This window comes from Oncorhynchus masou, chromosome 32 (genome assembly GCF_036934945.1).
Source record: "Oncorhynchus masou masou isolate Uvic2021 chromosome 32, UVic_Omas_1.1, whole genome shotgun sequence".
NCBI classification, from domain to species: domain Eukaryota; kingdom Metazoa; phylum Chordata; class Actinopteri; order Salmoniformes; family Salmonidae; genus Oncorhynchus; species Oncorhynchus masou.
Window position 1 is genome coordinate 94,296,475 of NC_088243.1, and position 22,698 is coordinate 94,319,172.

At 42.3% G+C, this 22,698-nt stretch overlaps 1 protein-coding gene across 1 annotated transcript in view; it reads left to right on the forward strand.

The window, feature by feature from the left end:
• Window positions 1-22,698, forward strand: part of LOC135526817 (plastin-3-like) — a 109,540-nt gene that overhangs the window by 69,700 nt on the left and 17,142 nt on the right. Inside the window, exons 10-11 of the mRNA XM_064955491.1 lie at window positions 8,180-8,375; window positions 21,739-21,817. Coding sequence (XP_064811563.1) covers window positions 8,180-8,375; window positions 21,739-21,817 — 275 coding nt within the window. The remainder of the gene's footprint in view (window positions 1-8,179; window positions 8,376-21,738; window positions 21,818-22,698) is intronic.

A 22,698-nucleotide genomic window follows, 5' to 3' on the forward strand; every position in this document is an offset into this window, starting at 1 on the left:
ATAGGTAAATATGGTCTGACCTGCTGATAGATAAATATAGACTGACCAGCTGATAGATAAATATAGACTGACCAGCTGATGGATAAATATAGACTGACCTGCTGATAGGTAAATATAGTCTGACCTGCTGATAGGTTAATATAGACTGACCTGCTGATAGATAAATATACTCTGACCTGCTGATAGGTAAATATAGACTGACCAGCTGATAGGTAAATATAGACTGACCAGCTGATAGGTAAATATAGACTGACCTGCTGATAGGTAAATATAGACTGACCTGCTGATAGGTAAATATAGTCTGACCTGCTGATGGATAAATATAGACTGACCAGCTGATAGGTAAATATAGACTGACCAGCTGATAGGTAAATATAGACTGACCTGCTGATAGGTAAATATAGACTGACCTGCTGATAGGTAAATATAGACTGGCCTGCTGATAGGTAAATATAGACTGACCAGTTGATAGGTAAATATAGTCTGACCTGCTGATAGATAAATATAGACTGACCTGCTGATGGATACATATAGACTGACCAGCTGATAGGTAAATATAGTCTGACCAGCTGATAGATAAATATAGTCTGACCTGCTGATAGGTAAATATAGTCTGACCTGCTGATAGGTAAAAATAGACTGACCTGCTGATGGATACATATAGACTGACCTGCTGATGGATACATATAGACTGACCTGCTGATAGGTAAATATAGTCTGACCAGCTGATAGATAAATATAGTCTGACCTGCTGATAGGTAAATATAGTCTGACCAGCTGATAGATAAATATAGTCTGACCTGCTGATAGGTAAATATAGTCTGACCTGCTGATAGGTAAATATAGTCTGACCTGCTGATAGGTAAATATAGACTGACCTGCTGATGGATACATATAGACTGACCTGCTGATAGGTAAATATAGACTGACCTGCTGATAGGTAAATATGGTCTGACCTGCTGATAGGTAAATATGGTCTGACCTGCTGATAGATAAATATAGACTGACCAGCTGATAGATAAATATAGTCTGACCTGCTGATAGGTAAATATAGTCTGACCTGCTGATAGGTAAATATAGTCTGACCTGCTGATAGGTAAATATAGACTGACCTGCTGATGGATACATATAGACTGACCTGCTGATAGGTAAATATAGTCTGACCTGCTGATAGGTAAATATAGTCTGACCTGCTGATAGGTAAATATAGACTGACCTGCTGATGGATACATATAGACTGACCTGCTGATAGGTAAATATAGACTGACCTGCTGATAGGTAAATATGGTCTGAACTGCTGATAGATAAATATAGACTGACCAGCTGATAGGTAAATTTGGTCTGACCTGCTGATAGGTAAATATGGTCTGACCTGCTGATAGATAAATATAGACTGACCAGCTGATAGATAAATATAGACTGACCAGCTGATGGATAAATATAGACTGACCTGCTGATAGGTAAATATAGTCTGACCTGCTGATGGATAAATATAGACTGACCTGCTGATAGATAAATATAGACTGACCAGCTGATGGATAAATATAGACTGACCTGCTGATAGATAAATATACTCTGACCTGCTGATAGGTAAATATAGACTGACCAGCTGATAGGTAAATATAGACTGACCAGCTGATAGGTAAATATAGACTGACCTGCTGATAGGTAAATATAGACTGACCTGCTGATAGGTAAATATAGTCTGACCTGCTGATGGATAAATATAGACTGACCAGCTGATAGGTAAATATAGACTGACCAGCTGATAGGTAAATATAGACTGACCTGCTGATAGGTAAATATAGACTGACCTGCTGATAGGTAAATATAGACTGACCAGCTGATAGGTAAATATAGTCTGACCTGCTGATAGATAAATATAGACTGACCTGCTGATGGATACATATAGACTGACCAGCTGATTGGTAAATATAGTCTGACCAGCTGATAGATAAATATAGTCTGACCTGCTGATAGGTAAATATAGTCTGACCTGCTGATAGGTAAATATAGACTGACCTGCTGATGGATACATATAGACTGACCTGCTGATGGATACATATAGACTGACCTGCTGATAGGTAAATATAGTCTGACCAGCTGATAGATAAATATAGTCTGACCTGCTGATAGGTAAATATAGTCTGACCAGCTGATAGATAAATATAGTCTGACCTGCTGATAGGTAAATATAGTCTGACCTGCTGATAGGTAAATATAGACTGACCTGCTGATGGATACATATAGACTGACCTGCTGATAGGTAAATATAGTCTGACCTGCTGATAGATAAATATAGACTGACCTGCCGATAGGTAAATATGGTCTGACCTGCTGATAGATAAATATAGACTGACCAGCTGATAGGTAAATATGGTCTGACCTGCTGATAGGTAAATATGGTCTGACCTGCTGATAGATAAATATAGACTGACCAGCTGATAGATAAATATAGACTGACCAGCTGATGGATAAATATAGACTGACCTGCTGATAGGTAAATATAGTCTGACCTGCTGATGGATAAATATAGACTGACCTGCTGATAGATAAATATAGACTGACCAGCTGATGGATAAATATAGACTGACCTGCTGATAGATAAATATACTCTGACCTGCTGATAGGTAAAAAATATAGACTGACCAGCTGATAGGTAAATATAGACTGACCAGCTGATAGGTAAATATAGACTGACCTGCTGATAGGTAAATATATACTGACCTGCTGATAGGTAAATATAGTCTGACCTGCTGATGGATAAATATAGACTGACAAGCTGATAGGTAAATATAGACTGACCAGCTGATAGGTAAATATAGACTGACCTGCTGATAGGTAAATATAGACTGACCTGCTGATAGGTAAATATAGACTGACCTGCTGATAGGTAAATATAGACTGACCAGCTGATAGGTAAATATAGTCTGACCTGCTGATAGGTAAATATGGTCTGACCTGCTGATGGATACATATAGACTGACCTGCTGATGGATACATATAGACTGACCTGCTGATAGGTAAATATAGACTGACCTGCTGATGGATACATATAGACTGACCTGTTGATGGATACATATAGACTGACCTGCTGATAGGTAAATATAGACTGACCTGCTGATGGATACATATAGACTGACCTGCTGATAGGTAAATATAGACTGACCTGCTGATGGATACATATAGACTGACCTGCTGATAGGTAAATATAGTCTGACCTGCTGATAGGTAAATATAGACTGACCTGCTGATAGGTAAATATAGTCTGACCTGCTGATAGATAAATATAGTCTGACCTGCTGATAGGTAAATATAGTCTGACCTGCTGATAGGTAAATATAGTCTGACCTGCTGATAGGTAAATATAGACTGACCTGCTGATAGGTAAATATAGTCTGACCTGCTGATAGGTAAATATAGACTGACCTGCTGATAGGTAAATATAGTCTGACCTGCTGATAGGTAAATATAGACTGACCTGCTGATAGGTAAATATAGACTGACCTGCTGATAGGTAAATATAGTCTGACCTGCTGATAGGTAAATATAGTCTGACCTGCTGATAGATAAATATAGACTGACCTGCTGATAGGTAAATATAGTCTGACCTTCTGATAGGTAAATATAGACTGACCAGCTGATAGATAAATATAGACTGACCTGCTGATAGATAAATATAGACTGACCTGCTGATAGGTAAATATAGTCTGACCTGCTGATAGGTAAATATAGACTGACCAGCTGATAGGTAAATATAGACTGACCAGCTGATAGATAAATATAGACTGACCTGCTGATAGGTAAATATAGACTGACCTGCTGATAGGTAAATATAGTCTGACCTGCTGATAGGTAAATATAGACTGACCTGCTGATGGATACATATAGACTGACCTGCTGATGGATACATATAGACTGACCTGCTGATAGGTAAATATAGACTGACCTGCTGATGGATATATATAGACTGACCTGTTGATGGATACATATAGACTGACCTGCTGATAGGTAAATATAGACTGACCTGCTGATGGATACATATAGACTGACCTGCTGATAGGTAAATATATAGACTGACCTGCTGATGGATACATATAGACTGACCTGCTGATAGGTAAATATAGACTGACCTGCTGATAGGTAAATATAGACTGACCTTCTGATAGGTAAATATAGTCTGACCTGCTGATAGGTAAATATAGACTGACCTGCTGATAGGTAAATATAGTCTGACCTGCTGATAGGTAAATATAGACTGACCTGCTGATAGGTAAATATAGTCTGACCTGCTGATAGGTAAATATAGTCTGACCTGCTGATAGGTAAATATAGTCTGACCTGCTGATAGGTAAATATAGTCTGACCTGCTGATAGGTAAATATAGTCTGACCTGCTGATAGGTAAATATATAGTGCTGATAGGTAAATATAGTCTGACCTGCTGATAGGTAAATATAGTCTGACCTGCTGATAGGTAAATATAGACTGACCTGCTGATGGATACATATAGACTGACCTGCTGATGGATACATATAGACTGACCTGCTGATAGGTAAATATAGTCTGACCAGCTGATAGATAAATATAGTCTGACCAGCTGATAGATAAATATAGTCTGACCTGCTGATAGGTAAATATATTCTGACCTGCTGATAGGTAAATATAGACTGACCTGCTGATGGATACATATAGACTGACCTGCTGATGGATACATATAGACTGACCTGCTGATAGGTAAATATAGTCTGACCAGCTGATAGATAAATATAGTCTGACCTGCTGATAGGTAAATATAGTCTGACCAGCTGATAGATAAATATAGTCTGACCTGCTGATAGGTAAATATAGTCTGACCTGCTGATAGGTAAATATAGACTGACCTGCTGATGGATACATATAGACTGACCTGCTGATAGGTAAATATAGTCTGACCTGCTGATGGATACATATAGACTGACCTGCTGATGGATACATATAGACTGACCTGCTGATAGGTAAATATACTCTGACCTGCTGATAGGTAAATATAGACTGACCTGCTGATAGGTAAATATAGTCTGACCTGCTGATAGATAAATATAGACTGACCTGCTGATAGGTAAATATGGTCTGACCTGCTGATAGATAAATATAGACTGACCAGCTGATAGGTAAATATGGTCTGACCTGCTGATAGGTAAATATGGTCTGACCTGCTGATAGATAAATATAGACTGACCAGCTGATAGATAAATATAGACTGACCAGCTGATGGATAAATATAGACTGACCTGCTGATAGGTAAATATAGTCTGACCTGCTGATGGATAAATATAGACTGACCTGCTGATAGATAAATATAGACTGACCAGCTGATGGATAAATATAGACTGACCTGCTGATAGATAAATATACTCTGACCTGCTGATAGGTAAAAAATATAGACTGACCAGCTGATAGGTAAATATAGACTGACCAGCTGATAGGTAAATATATACTGACCTGCTGATAGGTAAATATATACTGACCTGCTGATAGGTAAATATAGTCTGACCTGCTGATGGATAAATATAGACTGACCAGCTGATAGGTAAATATAGACTGACCAGCTGATAGGTAAATATAGACTGACCTGCTGATAGGTAAATATAGACTGACCTGCTGATAGGTAAATATAGACTGACCTGCTGATAGGTAAAATATAGACTGACCAGCTGATAGGTAAATATAGTCTGTCCTGCTGATAGGTAAATATGGTCTGACCTGCTGATGGATACATATAGACTGACCAGCTGATAGGTAAATATAGTCTGACCAGCTGATAGATAAATATAGTCTGACCTGCTGATAGGTAAATATAGTCTGACCTGCTGATAGGTAAATATAGACTGACCTGCTGATGGATACATATAGACTGACCTGCTGATGGATACATATAGACTGACCTGCTGATAGGTAAATATACTCTGACCTGCTGATAGGTAAATATAGACTGACCAGCTGATAGGTAAATATAGTCTGACCAGCTGATAGGTAAATATAGACTGACCTGCTGATAGGTAAATATAGACTGACCTGCTGATAGGTAAATATAGTCTGACCTGCTGATAGGTAAATATAGTCTGACCTGCTGATAGGTAAATATAGACTGACCTGCTGATAGGTAAATATAGTCTGACCTGCTGATAGGTAAATATAGACTGACCTGCTGATAGGTAAATATAGTCTGACCTGCTGATAGGTAAATATAGACTGACCTGCTGATAGGTAAATATAGACTGACCTGCTGATAGGTAAATATAGTCTGACCTGCTGATAGGTAAATATAGTCTGACCTGCTGATAGATAAATATAGACTGACCTGCTGATAGGTGAATATAGTCTGACCTTCTGATAGGTAAATATAGACTGACCAGCTGATAGATAAATATAGACTGACCTGCTGATAGATAAATATAGACTGACCTGCTGATAGGTAAATATAGTCTGACCTGCTGATAGGTAAATATAGACTGACCAGCTGATAGGTAAATATAGACTGACCAGCTGATAGATAAATATAGACTGACCTGCTGATAGGTAAATATAGACTGACCTGCTGATAGGTAAATATAGTCTGACCTGCTGATAGGTAAATATAGACTGACCTGCTGATGGATACATATAGACTGACCTGCTGATGGATACATATAGACTGACCTGCTGATAGGTAAATATAGACTGACCTGCTGATGGATATATATAGACTGACCTGTTGATGGATACATATAGACTGACCTGCTGATAGGTAAATATAGACTGACCTGCTGATGGATACATATAGACTGACCTGCTGATAGGTAAATATAGACTGACCTGCTGATGGATACATATAGACTGACCTGCTGATAGGTAAATATAGTCTGACCTGCTGATAGGTAAATATAGACTGACCTTCTGATAGGTAAATATAGTCTGACCTGCTGATAGGTAAATATAGACTGACCTGCTGATAGGTAAATATAGTCTGACCTGCTGATAGGTAAATATAGACTGACCTGCTGATAGGTAAATATAGTCTGACCTGCTGATAGGTAAATATAGTCTGACCTGCTGATAGGTAAATATAGTCTGACCTGCTGATAGGTAAATATAGTCTGACCTGCTGATAGGTAAATATAGTCTGACCTGCTGATAGGTAAATATAGTCTGACCTGCTGATAGGTAAATATAGTCTGACCTGCTGATAGGTAAATATAGTCTGACCTGCTGATAGGTAAATATAGTCTGACCTGCTGATAGGTAAATATAGACTGACCTGCTGATAGGTAAATATAGTCTGACCTGCTGATAGGTAAATATAGACTGACCTGCTGATAGGTAAATATAGACTGACCTGCTGATAGGTAAATATAGTCTGACCTGCTGATAGGTAAATATAGTCTGACCTGCTGATAGATAAATATAGACTGACCTGCTGATAGGTAAATATAGTCTGACCTGCTGATAGGTAAATATAGTCTGACCTGCTGATAGGTAAATATAGTCTGACCTGCTGATAGGTAAATATAGTCTGACCTGCTGATAGGTAAATACCGGTTAGTAATGAGGATATATACAGGGGGTAATTTGTAAAGTGACTATGCATAGATAATAAACAGAAACTAGCAGCAGTGTTACAATGTTGTAATGATGTGCAAATAGTTAAAGTACACAATGGATAAAACATAAACATAAATATGGGTTGTATTTACAATGGTGTTTGTTCTTCACTGGTTGCCCTTTTCTTGTGGCAACAGGTCACACATCTTTCTGCTGTGATGGCACACTGTGGAATTTCACCCAGTAGATATGAGAGTTTATCAAAATTGGATTTGTTTAAGAATTCTCTGTGGATCTGGGTAATCTGAGGGAAATATGTCTCTCTAATATGGTCATACATTGACGTTAGGAAGTGCAACTCTGTTCATTTTGTGGGCAGTGTCTTCTTTTGAGAGCCATGTCTGCCTACGGCGGCCTTTCTCAATAGCAAGGCTCACTGAATCTGTACATAGTCAAAGCTTTCCTTAATTTTGGGTCAGTCACAGTGGTCAGGTATTCTGCCACTGTGTACTCTCTGTTTAGGGCCAAATAGCATGCTTGTTTGCTCTGTTTGCTCTGTTTTTTTTGTTAAATCTGTGTATATAACTGTCAGCTCTCTCTCTCTTCCCCCTCTCCAGGAGAAAGATGACCTGCGTAGGGCAGAGAGTATGCTGGTTCAGGCTGACAGGTTGGGCTGTAGACAGTTTGTGACCCCGACTGATGTGGTCTGTGGGAACCCCAAACTCAACCTGGCCTTCGTTGCCAACCTGTTTAATAAATACCCATCACTCACCAAGCCTGAGGGGCAGGACCTGGACTGGGCAAAGCTGGAGGGTGGGTACACTTATAATATACTCTAATATACTTTTTACCTTTATTTAACTAGGCAAGTCACTTAAGAACACATTTTCATTTTCAATGACGGCCTAGGAACAGTGGGTTAACTGCCTGTTCAGGGGCAGAACGACAGATTTTGACCTTGTCAGGTCAGGGGTTTGAACTTGCAACCTTCCAGTTACTAGTCCACTGCTCTAACCACTAGGCTACCCTGCCGCCCCATGTACCACCAGGTCAATTCTGCTCTGCCCAGAGAACCTCGGAAGTACACACTCATGCGTATTTTACTAGTAAGCCTATGGTCTCATGACTCTTCTCAAGTACCCCTGTATATATACCTAGTACCCCTGTATATATACCTAGTACCCCTATAGATATACCCCCTGTAGATATACCCTCTGTAGATATACCTAGTACCCCTGTAGATATACCCCCTGTAGATATACCCCCTGTAGATATACCCCTTGTAGATATACCTAGTACCCCTGTAGATATACCCCCTGTAGATATACCTAGTACCCCTATAGATATACCCTCTGTAGATATACCTCCTGTAGATATACCCCCTGTAGATATACCCTCTGTAGATATACCCCCTGTAGATATACCTAGTACCCCTATAGATATACCCTCTGTAGATATACCTCCTGTAGATAAACCCCCTGTAGATATACCCTCTGTAGATATACCCTCTGTAGATATACCCTATGTAGATATACCCCCTGTAGATATACCCCCTGTAGATATACCCCCTGTAGATATACCTAGTACCCCTGTAGATATACCCCCTGTAGATATACCCCCTGTAGATATACCCTCTGTAGATATACCCCCTGTAGATATACCCCCTGTAGATATACCCCCTGTAGATATACCTAGTACCCCTGTAGATATACCCCCTGTAGATATTCCCCCTGTAGATATACCCTCTGTAGATATACCCTCTGTAGATATACCCCCTGTAGATATACCCCCTGTAGATATACCTAGTACCCCTGTAGATATACCCCCTGTAGATATACCTAGTACCCCTGTAGATATACCCTCTGTAGATATACCCTCTGTAGATATACCCCCTGTAGATATACCTAGTACCCCTGTAGATATACCCTCTGTAGATATACCCCCTGTAGATATACCCCCTGTAGATATACCTAGTACCCCTGTAGATATACCCCCTGTAGATATACCCTCTGTAGATATACCCTCTGTAGATATACCCCCTGTAGATATACCTAGTACCCCTGTAGATATACCCTCTGTAGATATACCCCCTGTAGATATACCCTCTGTAGATATACCCTCTGTAGATATACCTAGTACCCCTGTAGATATACCCCCTGTAGATATACCCCCTGTAGATATACCTAGTACCCCTATAGATATACCCTCTGTAGATATACCCCCTGTAGATATACCCTCTGTAGATATACCCCCTGTAGATATACCCTCTGTAGATATACCTCCTGTAGATATACCCTCTGTAGATATACCCCCTGTAGATATACCCTCTGTAGATATACCCTCTGTAGATATACCTCCTGTAGATATACCCCCTGTAGATATACCCCCTGTAGATATACCCCCTGTAGATATACCCCCTGTAGATATACCTAGTACCCCTGTAGATATACCCTCTGTAGATATACCCCCTGTAGATATACCTAGTACCCCTGTAGATATACCCTCTGTAGATATACCCCCTGTAGATATACCCTCTGTAGATATACCCCCTGTAGATATACCCTCTGTAGATATACCCCCTGTAGATATACCCTCTGTAGATATACCTCCTGTAGATATACCCTCTGTAGATATACCCTCTGTAGATATACCCTCTGTAGATATACCCCCTGTAGATATACCCCCTGTAGATATACCCCCTGTAGATATACCCTCTGTAGATATACCCCCTGTAGATATACCCCCTGTAGATATACCTAGTACCCCTGTAGATATACCTCCTGTAGATATACCCTCTGTAGATATACCTCCTGTAGATATACCCCCTGTAGATATACCCCCTGTAGATATACCCTCTGTAGATATACCCCCTGTAGATATACCCCCTGTAGATATACCTAGTACCCCTATAGATATACCCTCTGTAGATATACCCCCTGTAGATATACCCTCTGTAGATATACCCCCTGTAGATATACCCTCTGTAGATATACCTCCTGTAGATATACCCTCTGTAGATATACCCCCTGTAGATATACCCTCTGTAGATATACCCTCTGTAGATATACCTCCTGTAGATATACCCCCTGTAGATATACCCCCTGTAGATATACCCTCTGTAGATATAGCCCCTGTAGATATACCCCCTGTAGATATACCTAGTACCCCTGTAGATATACCCCCTGTAGATATACCCCCTGTAGATATACCTAGTACCCCTGTAGATATACCCCCTGTAGATATTCCCCCTGTAGATATACCCCCTGTAGATATACCCCCTGTAGATATACCCCCTGTAGATATACCTAGTACCCCTGTAGATATACCTCCTGTAGATATACCCTCTGTAGATATACCTCCTGTAGATATACCCCCTGTAGATATACCCCCTGTAGATATACCCTCTGTAGATATACCCCCTGTAGATATACCTAGTACCCCTGTAGATATACCCCCTGTAGATATACCTAGTACCCCTATAGATATACCCCCTGTAGATATACCCCCTGTAGATATACCTCCTGTAGATATACCCCCTGTAGATATACCCTCTGTAGATATACCCTCTGTAGATATACCCCCTGTAGATATACCCTCTGTAGATATACCCCCTGTAGAAATACCCCCTCTAGATATACCCCCTGTAGATATACCCTCTGTAGATATACCCCCTGTAGATATACCCCCTGTAGATATACCCCCTGTAGATATACCCCCTGTAGATATACCCTCTGTAGATATACCTAGTACCCCTGTAGATATACCCCCTGTAGATATACCCCCTGTAGATATACCTCCTGTAGATATACCCTCTGTAGATATACCCTCTGTAGATATACCCCCTGTAGATATACCCCCTGTAGATATACCTAGTACCCCTGTAGATATACCCCCTGTAGATATACCCCCTGTAGATATACCTAGTACCCCTGTAGATATACCCTCTGTAGATATACCCCCTGTAGATATACCCCCTGTAGATATACCTAGTAGCCCTGTAGATATACCTCCTGTAGATATACCCCCTGTAGATATACCCTCTGTAGATATACCCTCTGTAGATATACCCCCTGTAGATATACCCCCTGTAGATATACCCCCTGTAGATATACCCTCTCTAGATATACCCCCTGTAGATATACCTAGTACCCCTGTAGATATACCCCCTGTAGATATACCTCCTGTAGATATACCCCCTGTAGATATACCCCCTGTAGATATACCCCCTGTAGATATACCTAGTACCCCTGTAGATATACCCCCTGTAGATATACCTCCTGTAGATATACCCCCTGTAGATATACCCCCTGTAGATATACCCCCTGTAGATATAACTAGTACCCTCTGTAGATATACCCCCTGTAGATATACCCCCTGTAGATATACCCCCTGTAGATATACCCCTGTAGATATACCCTCTCTAGATATACCCCCTGTAGATATACCTAGTACCCCCTGTAGATATACCTAGTACCCCTGTAGATATACCCCCTGTAGATATACCCCCTGTAGATATACCCTCTGTAGATATACCTCCTGTAGATATACCCTCTGTAGATATACCCCCTGTAGATATACCCCCTGTAGATATACCCCCTGTAGATATACCCTCTGTAGATATACCCCCTGTAGATATACCCCCTGTAGATATACCCCCTGTAGATATACCCCCTGTAGATATACCCTCTGTAGGTATACCCCCTGTAGATATACCTAGTACCCCTGTAGATATACCCCCTGTAGATATACCTAGTACCCCTGTAGATATACCCCCTGTAGATATACCCCCTGTAGATATACCCCCTGTAGATATACCCTCTGTAGATATACCCCCTGTAGATATACCCTCTGTAGATATACCCCCTGTAGATATACCACCTGTAGATATACCCTCTGTAGGTATACCCCCTGTAGATATACCTAGTACCCCTGTAGATATACCCCCTGTAGATATACCTAGTACCCCTGTAGATATACCCCCTGTAGATATACCCCCTGTAGATATACCCCCTGATATACCCCCTGTAGATATACCACCTGTAGATATACCCTCTGTAGGTATACCCCCTGTAGATATACCTAGTACCCCTGTAGATATACCCCCTGTAGATATACCTAGTACCCCTGTAGATATACCCCCTGTAGATATACCCCCTGTAGATATACCTAGTACCCCTGTAGATATACCCCCTGTAGATATACCCCCTGTAGATATACCTAGTACCCCTGTAGATATACCCCCTGTAGATATACCCCCTGTAGATATACCTAGTACCCCTGTAGATATACCCCTAGTAGATATACCCCTGTAGATATACCCCCTGTAGATATACCTAGATATACCCCTGTAGATATACCCTCTGTAGATATACCCCTGTAGATATACCCTCTGTAGATATACCCTCTGTAGATATACCCCTGTAGATATACCCCTGTAGATATACCCCCTGTAGATATACCCCCTGTAGATATACCCCCTGTACCCTGTAGATATACCCCTGTAGATATACCCCTGTAGATATACCCCCTGTAGATATACCCTCTGTAGATATACCTAGTACCCCTATAGATATACCCCCTGTAGATATACCCTCTGTAGATATACCCCCTGTAGATATACCCCCTGTAGATATACCTCCTGTAGATATACCTAGTACCCCTGTAGATATACCCTCTGTAGATATACCCCTGTAGATATACCCCCTGTAGATATACCCCCTGTAGATATACCCTCTGTAGATATACCCCCTGTAGATATACCCCCTGTAGATATACCTAGTAGCCCTGTAGATATACCTCCTGTAGATATACCCCCTGTAGATATACCCTCTGTAGATATACCCCCTGTAGATATACCCCCTGTAGATATACCCCCTGTAGATATACCCCCTGTAGATATACCTAGTACGCCTGTAGATATACCCCCTGTAGATATACCCCCTGTAGATATACCCCCTGTAGATATACCCTCTGTAGATATACCTAGTACCCCTATAGATATACCCCCTGTAGATATACCCTCTGTAGATATACCTCCTGTAGATATACCCTCTGTAGATATACCCCCTGTAGATATACCTAGTACCCCTTTAGATATACCCCCTGTAGATATACCCCCTGTAGATATACCCCCTGTAGATATACCCTCTGTAGATATACCCTCTGTAGATATACCCCCTGTAGATATACCCCCTGTAGATATACCCCCTGTAGATATACCCCCTGTAGATATACCCCCTGTAGATATACCCTCTGTAGATATACCTAGTACCCCTGTAGATATACCCCCTGTAGATATACCCTCTGTAGATATACCCCCTTTAGATATACCCTCTGTAGATATACCTAGTACCCCTGTAGATATACCCCTGTAGATATACCCCCCTGTAGATATACCCCCTGTAGATATACCCTCTGTAGATATACCCCTGTAGATATACCCTCTGTAGATATACCCCCTGTAGATATACCTAGTACCCCTTTAGATATACCCCCTGTAGATATACCCCCTGTAGATATACCCCCTGTAGATATACCCCTGTAGATATACCCTCTGTAGATATACCCCTGTAGATATACCCCCTGTAGATATACCCCCTAGATATACCCCTGTAGATATACCCCCTGTAGATATACCCTCTGTAGATATACCCCCTGTAGATATACCCCCCCTCTGTAGATATACCCCCTGTAGATATACCCCTGTAGATATACCTAGTACCCCTGTAGATATACCCCCTGTAGATATACCCCCTGTAGATATACCCCTGTAGATATACCCCCTGTAGATATACCCCCTGTAGATATACCCCCTGTAGATATACCCCTGTAGATATACCCCTGTAGATATACCCCCTGTAGATATACCTAGTACCCCTGTAGATATACCCCTGTAGATATACCCCCCCCTGTAGATATACCCCTAGTACCCCTGTAGATATACCCCCTGTAGATATACCCCCTGTAGATATACCCCTGTAGATATACCCTCTGTAGATATACCCCCTGTAGATATACCCCCTGTAGATATACCCCCTGTAGATATACCCCCTGTAGATATACCCCCTGTAGATATACCCCCTGTAGATATACCCCTGTAGATATACCCCTGTAGATATACCCCCTGTAGATATACCCCCTGTAGATATACCCCCTGTAGATATACCCCTGTAGATATACCCCCTGTAGATATACCCCCTGTAGATATACCCTGTAGATATACCCCTGTAGATATACCCCTGTAGATATACCCCCTGTAGATATACCCCCTGTAGATATACCCTCTGTAGATATACCCCCTGTAGATATAGATATACCCCCTGTAGATATACCCCCTGTAGATATACCCCTGTAGATATACCCCCTGTAGATATACCCCCTGTAGATATACCCCTGTAGATATACCCCTGTAGATATACCCCCTGTAGATATACCCCTGTAGATATACCCCTGTAGATATACCCCCTGTAGATATACCCCCTGTAGATATACCCTCTGTAGATATACCTCTGTAGATATACCCCCTGTAGATATACCCCCTGTAGATATACCCCCTGTAGATATACCCCTGTAGATATACCCCCTGTAGATATACCCCTTTAGATATACCCCTGTAGATATACCCCTGTAGATATACCCCCTGTAGATATACCCCCTGTAGATATACCCCCTGTAGATATACCCCTGTAGATATACCCCCCCTGTAGATATACCCCCTGTAGATATACCCCCTGTAGATATACCCTCTGTAGATATACCTAGTACCCCTGTAGATATACCCCCTGTAGATATACCCTCTGTAGATATACCCCCTTTAGATATACCCTCTGTAGATATACCTAGTACCCCTGTAGATATACCCCCTGTAGATATACCTAGTACCCCTATAGATATACCCCCTGTAGATATACCCTCTGTAGATATACCTCCTGTAGATATACCCTCTGTAGATATACCCCCTGTAGATATACCTAGTACCCCTTTAGATATACCCCCTGTAGATATACCCCCTGTAGATATACCCCCTGTAGATATACCCTCTGTAGATATACCCTCTGTAGATATACCCCCTGTAGATATACCCCCTGTAGATATACCCCCTGTAGATATACCCCCTGTAGATATACCCCCTGTAGATATACCCTCTGTAGATATACCTAGTACCCCTGTAGATATACCCCCTGTAGATATACCCTCTGTAGATATACCCCCTTTAGATATACCCTCTGTAGATATACCTAGTACCCCTGTAGATATACCCCCTGTAGATATACCCCCTGTAGATATACCTAGTACCCCTGTAGATATACCCTCTGTAGATATACCCCCTGTAGATATACCCCCTGTAGATATACCCTCTGTAGATATACCCTCTGTAGATATACCCCCTGTAGATATACCTAGTACCCCTTTAGATATACCCCCTGTAGATATACCCCCTGTAGATATACCCCCTGTAGATATACCCTCTGTAGATATACCCTCTGTAGATATACCCCCTGTAGATATACCCCCTGTAGATATACCCCCTGTAGATATACCCCCTGTAGATATACCCTCTGTAGATATACCTAGTACCCCTGTAGATATACCCCCTGTAGATATACCCTCTGTAGATATACCCCCTTTAGATATACCCTCTGTAGATATACCCTCTGTAGATATACCTAGTACCCCTGTAGATATACCCCCTGTAGATATACCCCCTGTAGATATACCTAGTACCCCTGTAGATATACCCCCTGTAGATATACCCTCTGTAGATATACCTCCTATAGATATACCCCCTGTAGATATACCCCCTGTAGATATACCCTCTGTAGATATAACCCCTGTAGATATACCCCCTGTAGATATACCCCCTGTAGATATACCCTCTGTAGATATACCTAGTACCCCTGTAGATATACCCCCTGTAGATATACCCCCTGTAGATATACCTAGTACCCCTGTAGATATACCCCCTGTAGATATACCCTCTGTAGATATACCTCCTGTAGATATACCCCCTGTAGATATACCCCCTGTAGATATACCCTCTGTAGATATACCCCCTGTAGATATACCCCCTGTAGATATAACTAGTACCCCTGTAGATATACCCCCTGTAGATATACCCCCTGTAGATATAACTAGTACCCCTGTAGATATACCCCCTGTAGATATACCCCCTGTAGATATACCTAGTACCCCTGTAGATATACCCCCTGTAGATATACCCCCTGTAGATATAACTAGTACCCCTGTAGATATACCCTCTGTAGATATACCCCCTGTAGATATACCCCCTGTAGATATACCCCCTGTAGATATAACTAGTACCCCTGTAGATATACCCTCTGTAGATATACCCTCTGTAGATATACCCTCTGTAGATATACCCTCTGTAGATATACCCTCTGTAGATATACCCTCTGTAGATATACCCCCTGTAGATATACCCCCTGTAGATATAACTAGTACCCCTGTAGATATACCCTCTGTAGATATACCCCCTGTAGATATACCCCCTGTAGATATACCCCCTGTAGATATACCCCCTGTAGATATACCCCCTGTAGATATACCCTCTGTAGATATACCTAGTACCCCTGTAGATATACCCCCTGTAGATATACCCCCTGTAGATATACCCCCTGTAGATATACCCTCTGTAGATATACCCCCTGTAGATATACCCCTGTAGATATACCCCCTGTAGATATACCCCCTGTAGATATACCTAGTACCCCTGTAGATATACCCTCTGTAGATATACCCCCTGTAGATATACCCCCTGTAGATATACCCCCTGTAGATATACCTCCTGTAGATATACCCTCTGTAGATATACCCCCTGTAGATATACCCCCTGTAGATATACCCCCTGTAGATATACCCCCTGTAGATATACCCCCTGTAGATATACCCTCTGTAGATATACCTAGTACCCCTGTAGATATACCCTCTGTAGATATACCCCCTGTAGATATACCCCCTGTAGATATACCCCCTGTAGATATACCTAGTACCCCTATAGATATACCCCCTGTAGATATACCCCCTGTAGATATACCCCCTGTAGATATACCCCCTGTAGATATACCCTCTGTAGATATACCCCCTGTAGATATACCTAGTACCCCTATAGATATACCCCTGTAGATATACCCCTGTAGATATACCTCCTGTAGATATACCCCTGTAGATATACCCCCTGTAGATATACCCCCTGTAGATATACCCCCTGTAGATATACCCCCTGTAGATATACCCTCTGTAGATATACCTAGTACCCGTGGTGTTGATCTGACATCTAATATGCTGTATAGAGTATATCAGTAAATACTCATAAACACACCTCTGATTCTGCTCTCAGTCGATCTGTGTATAGAACTCCCCCTGCTGACTCTCAAGAGAATTACACTCATTTTAAAAGGGGGCTGACCTTCCTTATTTAGCCTTGGTTTCATTCTCCTCATTATGAAATGTGTCTGGGAAGCGTCTTTCTTTTTCCCAATGCAGTTAAGCCAAAACCACGCCCCGTTATTCAGAGAGACGTTCTACAACGCTCCCATTGGCTAGCTAACGTCTCAGTTAAGCCAAAACCACGCCCCGTTATTCAGAGAGACGTTCTACAACGCTCCCATTGGCTAGCTAACGTCTCAGTTAAGCCAAAACCACGCCCCGTTATTCAGAGAGACGTTCTACAACGCTCCCATTGGCTAGCTAACGTCTCAGTTAAGCCAAAACCACGCCCGTTATTCAGAGAGACGTTCTACAACGCTCCCATTGGCTAGCTAACGTCTCAGTTAAGCCAAAACCACGCCCCGTTATTCAGATATAGACGTTCTACAACGCTCCCATTGGCTAGCTAACCTCTCAGTTAAGCCAAAACCACGCCCCGTTATTCAGAGACGTTCTACAACGCTCCCATTGGCTAGCTAACGTCTCAGTTAAGCCAAAACCACGCCCCGTTATTCAGAGAGACGTTCTACAACGCTCCCATTGGCTAGCTAACGTCTCAGTTAAGCCAAAACCACGCCCCGTTATTCAGAGAGACGTTCTACAACGCTCCCATTGGCTAGCTAACGTCTCAGTTAAGCCAAAACCACGCCCGTTATTCAGAGAGACGTTCTACAACGCTCCCATTGGCTAGCTAACGTCTCAGTTAAGCCAAAACCACGCCCCGTTATTCAGAGAGACGTTCTACAACGCTCCCATTGGCTAGCTAACGTCTCAGTTAAGCCAAAACCACGCCCCGTTATTCAGAGAGACGTTCTACAACGCTCCCATTGGCTAGCTAACGTCTCAGTTAAGCCAAAACCACGCCCCGTTATTCAGAGAGACGTTGACTGAACTGAGACAACGTTAACACACACACACACGTCTCCCCTACTAAACACACCCTGTGGTAACACACACACACACGTCTCCCCTACTAAACACACCCTGTGGTAACACACACACACACTTCTCCCCTACTAAACACACCCTGTGGTAACACACACACACACTTCTCCCCTACTAAACACACCCTGTGGTAACACACACACACACTTCTCCCCTACTAAACACACCCTGTGGTAACACACACACACACTTCTCCCCTACTAAACACACCCTGTGGTATAAACACCCTGTGGTAACACACACACGTCTCCCCTACTAAACACACCCTGTGGTAACACACACACACTTCTCCCCTACTAAACACACCCTGTGGTAACACACACACACGTCTCCCCTACTAAACACACCCTGTGGTAACACACACACACACTTCTCCCCTACTAAACACACCCTGTGGTAACACACACACGTCTCCCCTACTAAACACACCCTGTGGTAACACACACACACTTCTCCCCTACTAAACACACCCTGTGGTAACACACACACACGTCTCCCCTACTAAACACACCCTGTGGTAACACACACACACACACTTCTCCCCTACTAAACACACCCTGTGGTAACACACACACACACTTCTCCCCTACCAAAACACACCCTGTGGTAAACACACACACACTTCTCCCTACTAAACACACCCTGTGGTAACACACACACACACTTCTCCCCTACTAAACACACCCTGTGTTAACACACACACACACACTTCTCCCTCTAAACACACCCTACTAAACACACTTCTCCCTACTAAACACACCCTGTGTTAACACACACACACACTTCTCCCCTACTAAACACACCCTGTGGTAACACACACACACTTCTCCCCCACTAAACACACCCTGTGGTAACACACACACACACTTCTCCCCTACTAAACACACCCTGTGGTAACACACACACACTTCTCCCCTACTAAACACACCCTGTGGTAACACACACACACACGTCTCCCCCTACTAAACACACCCTGTGGTAACACACACACACTTCTCCCCCACTAAACACACCCTGTGTAACACACACACACTTCTCCCCACTAAACACACCCTGTGGTAACACACACACACACTTCTCCCCTACTAAACACACCCTGTGTTAACACACACACACTTCTCCCCTACTAAACACACCCTGTGTTAAACACACACACACTTCTCCCCCACTAAACACACCCTGTGTTAACACACACACACACTTCTCCCCCCTAAACCACCCTAAACTACTACTAACACCCTGTGTTAACACACACACACTTCTCCCCCACTAAACACACCCTGTGGTTAACACACACACACTTCTCCCCACTAAACACACCCTGTGGTACACACACACACACACTTCTCCCCTACTAAACACACCCTGTGTTAACACACACACACTTCTCCCCTACTAAACACACCCTGTGTTAACACACACACACTTCTCCCCCACTAAACACACCCTGTGTTAACACACACACACTTCTCCCCCACTAAACACACCCTGTGTTAACACACACACACACTTCTCCCCCACTAAACACACCCTGTGTTAACACACACACACTTCTCCCCCACTAAACACACCCTGTGTTAACACACACACACACTTCTCCCCCACTAAACACACCCTGTGGTAACACACACACACACACTTCTCCCCTACTAAACACACCCTGTGTTAACACACACACACTTCTCCCCTACTAAACACACCCTGTGTTAACACACACACACACTTCTCCCCCACTAAACACACCCTGTGTTAACACACACACACTTCTCCCCTACTAAACACACCCTGTGTTAACACACACACACACTTCTCCCCTACTAAACACACCCTGTGTTAACACACACACACACACTTCTCCCCTACTAAACACACCCTGTGTTAACACACACACACTTCTCCCCCACTAAACACACCCTGTGTTAACACACACACACACTTCTCCCCTACTAAACACACCCTGTGTTAACACACACACACTTCTCCCCTACTAAACACACCCTGTGGTAACACACACACACACTTCTCCCCTACTAAACACACCCTGTGGTAACACACACACACACTTCTCCCCTACTAAACACACCCTGTGGTAACACACACACACACTTCTCCCCTACTAAACACACCCTGTGTTAACACACACACACACTTCTCCCCTACTAAACACACCCTGTGTTAACACACACACACACTTCTCCCCTACTAAACACACCCTGTGTTAACACACACACACTTCTCCCCTAAACACACTGTGTTAAACTAAACACACCCTGTGTTAACACACACACACTTCTCCCTACTAAACACACCCTGTGTTAACACACACACACTTCTCCCCTACTAAACACACCCTGTGGTAACACACACACACTTCTCCCCACTAAACACACCCTTCTAACCCCACACTAAACACACCCTGTGTTAACACACACACACACACTTCTCCCCTACTAAACACACCCTGTGTTAACACACACACACACTTCTCCCCTACTAAACACACCCTGTGGTAACACACACACACACTTCTCCCCTACTAAACACACCCTGTGGTAACACACACACACACTTCTCCCCTACTAAACACACCCTGTGTTAACACACACACACACTTCTCCCCTACTAAACACACCCTGTGGTAACACACACACACACTTCTCCCCCACTAAACACACCCTGTGTTAACACACACACACTTCTCCCCCACTAAACACACCCTGTGTTAACACACACACACTTCTCCCCCACTAAACACACCCTGTGGTAACTCCTCCTGTTTCCTCAGGTGAGACGAGAGAGGAGAGAACCTTCAGGAACTGGATGAATTCTCTGGGAGTCAACCCTCATGTTAACCATATATACGGGTAACTACCTCTACTATAATATCATAATATCAACCCTCATGTTAACCATATATACGGGTAACTACCTCTACTATAATATCAACCCTCATGTTAACCATATATACGGGTAACTACCTCTACTATAATATCAACCCTCATGTTAACCATATATACGGGTAACTACCTCTACTATAATATCAACCCTCATGTTAACCATATATACGGGTAACTACCTCTACTATAATATCATAATATCAACCCTCATGTTAACCATATATACGGGTAACTACCTCTACTATAATATCAACCCTCATGTTAACCATATATACGGGTAACTACCTCTACTATAATATCAACCCTCATGTTAACCATATATACGGGTAACTACCTCTACTATAATATCAACCCATGTTAACCATGTTAACCATATATACGGGTAACTACCTCTACTATAATATCAACCCTCATGTTAACCATATATACGGGTAACTACCTCTACTATAATATCAACCCTCATGTTAACCATATATACGGGTAACTACCTCTACTATAATATCAACCCTCATGTTAACCATATATACGGGTAACTACTCTACTATAATATACATGTTATAATATCTACAACCCTCATGTTAACCATATATACGGGTAACTACCTCTACTATAATATCAACCTCATGTTAACCATATATACAGGTAACTACCTCTACTATAATATCAACCCTCATGTTAACCATATACGGGTAACTACCTCTACTATAATATCAACCCTCATGTTAACCATATATACGGGTAACTACTCTACTATAATATCAACCCTCATGTTAACCATATAACGGGTAACTACCCCTACTATAAATCAACCCTCATGTTAACCATATATACGGGTAACTACCTCTACT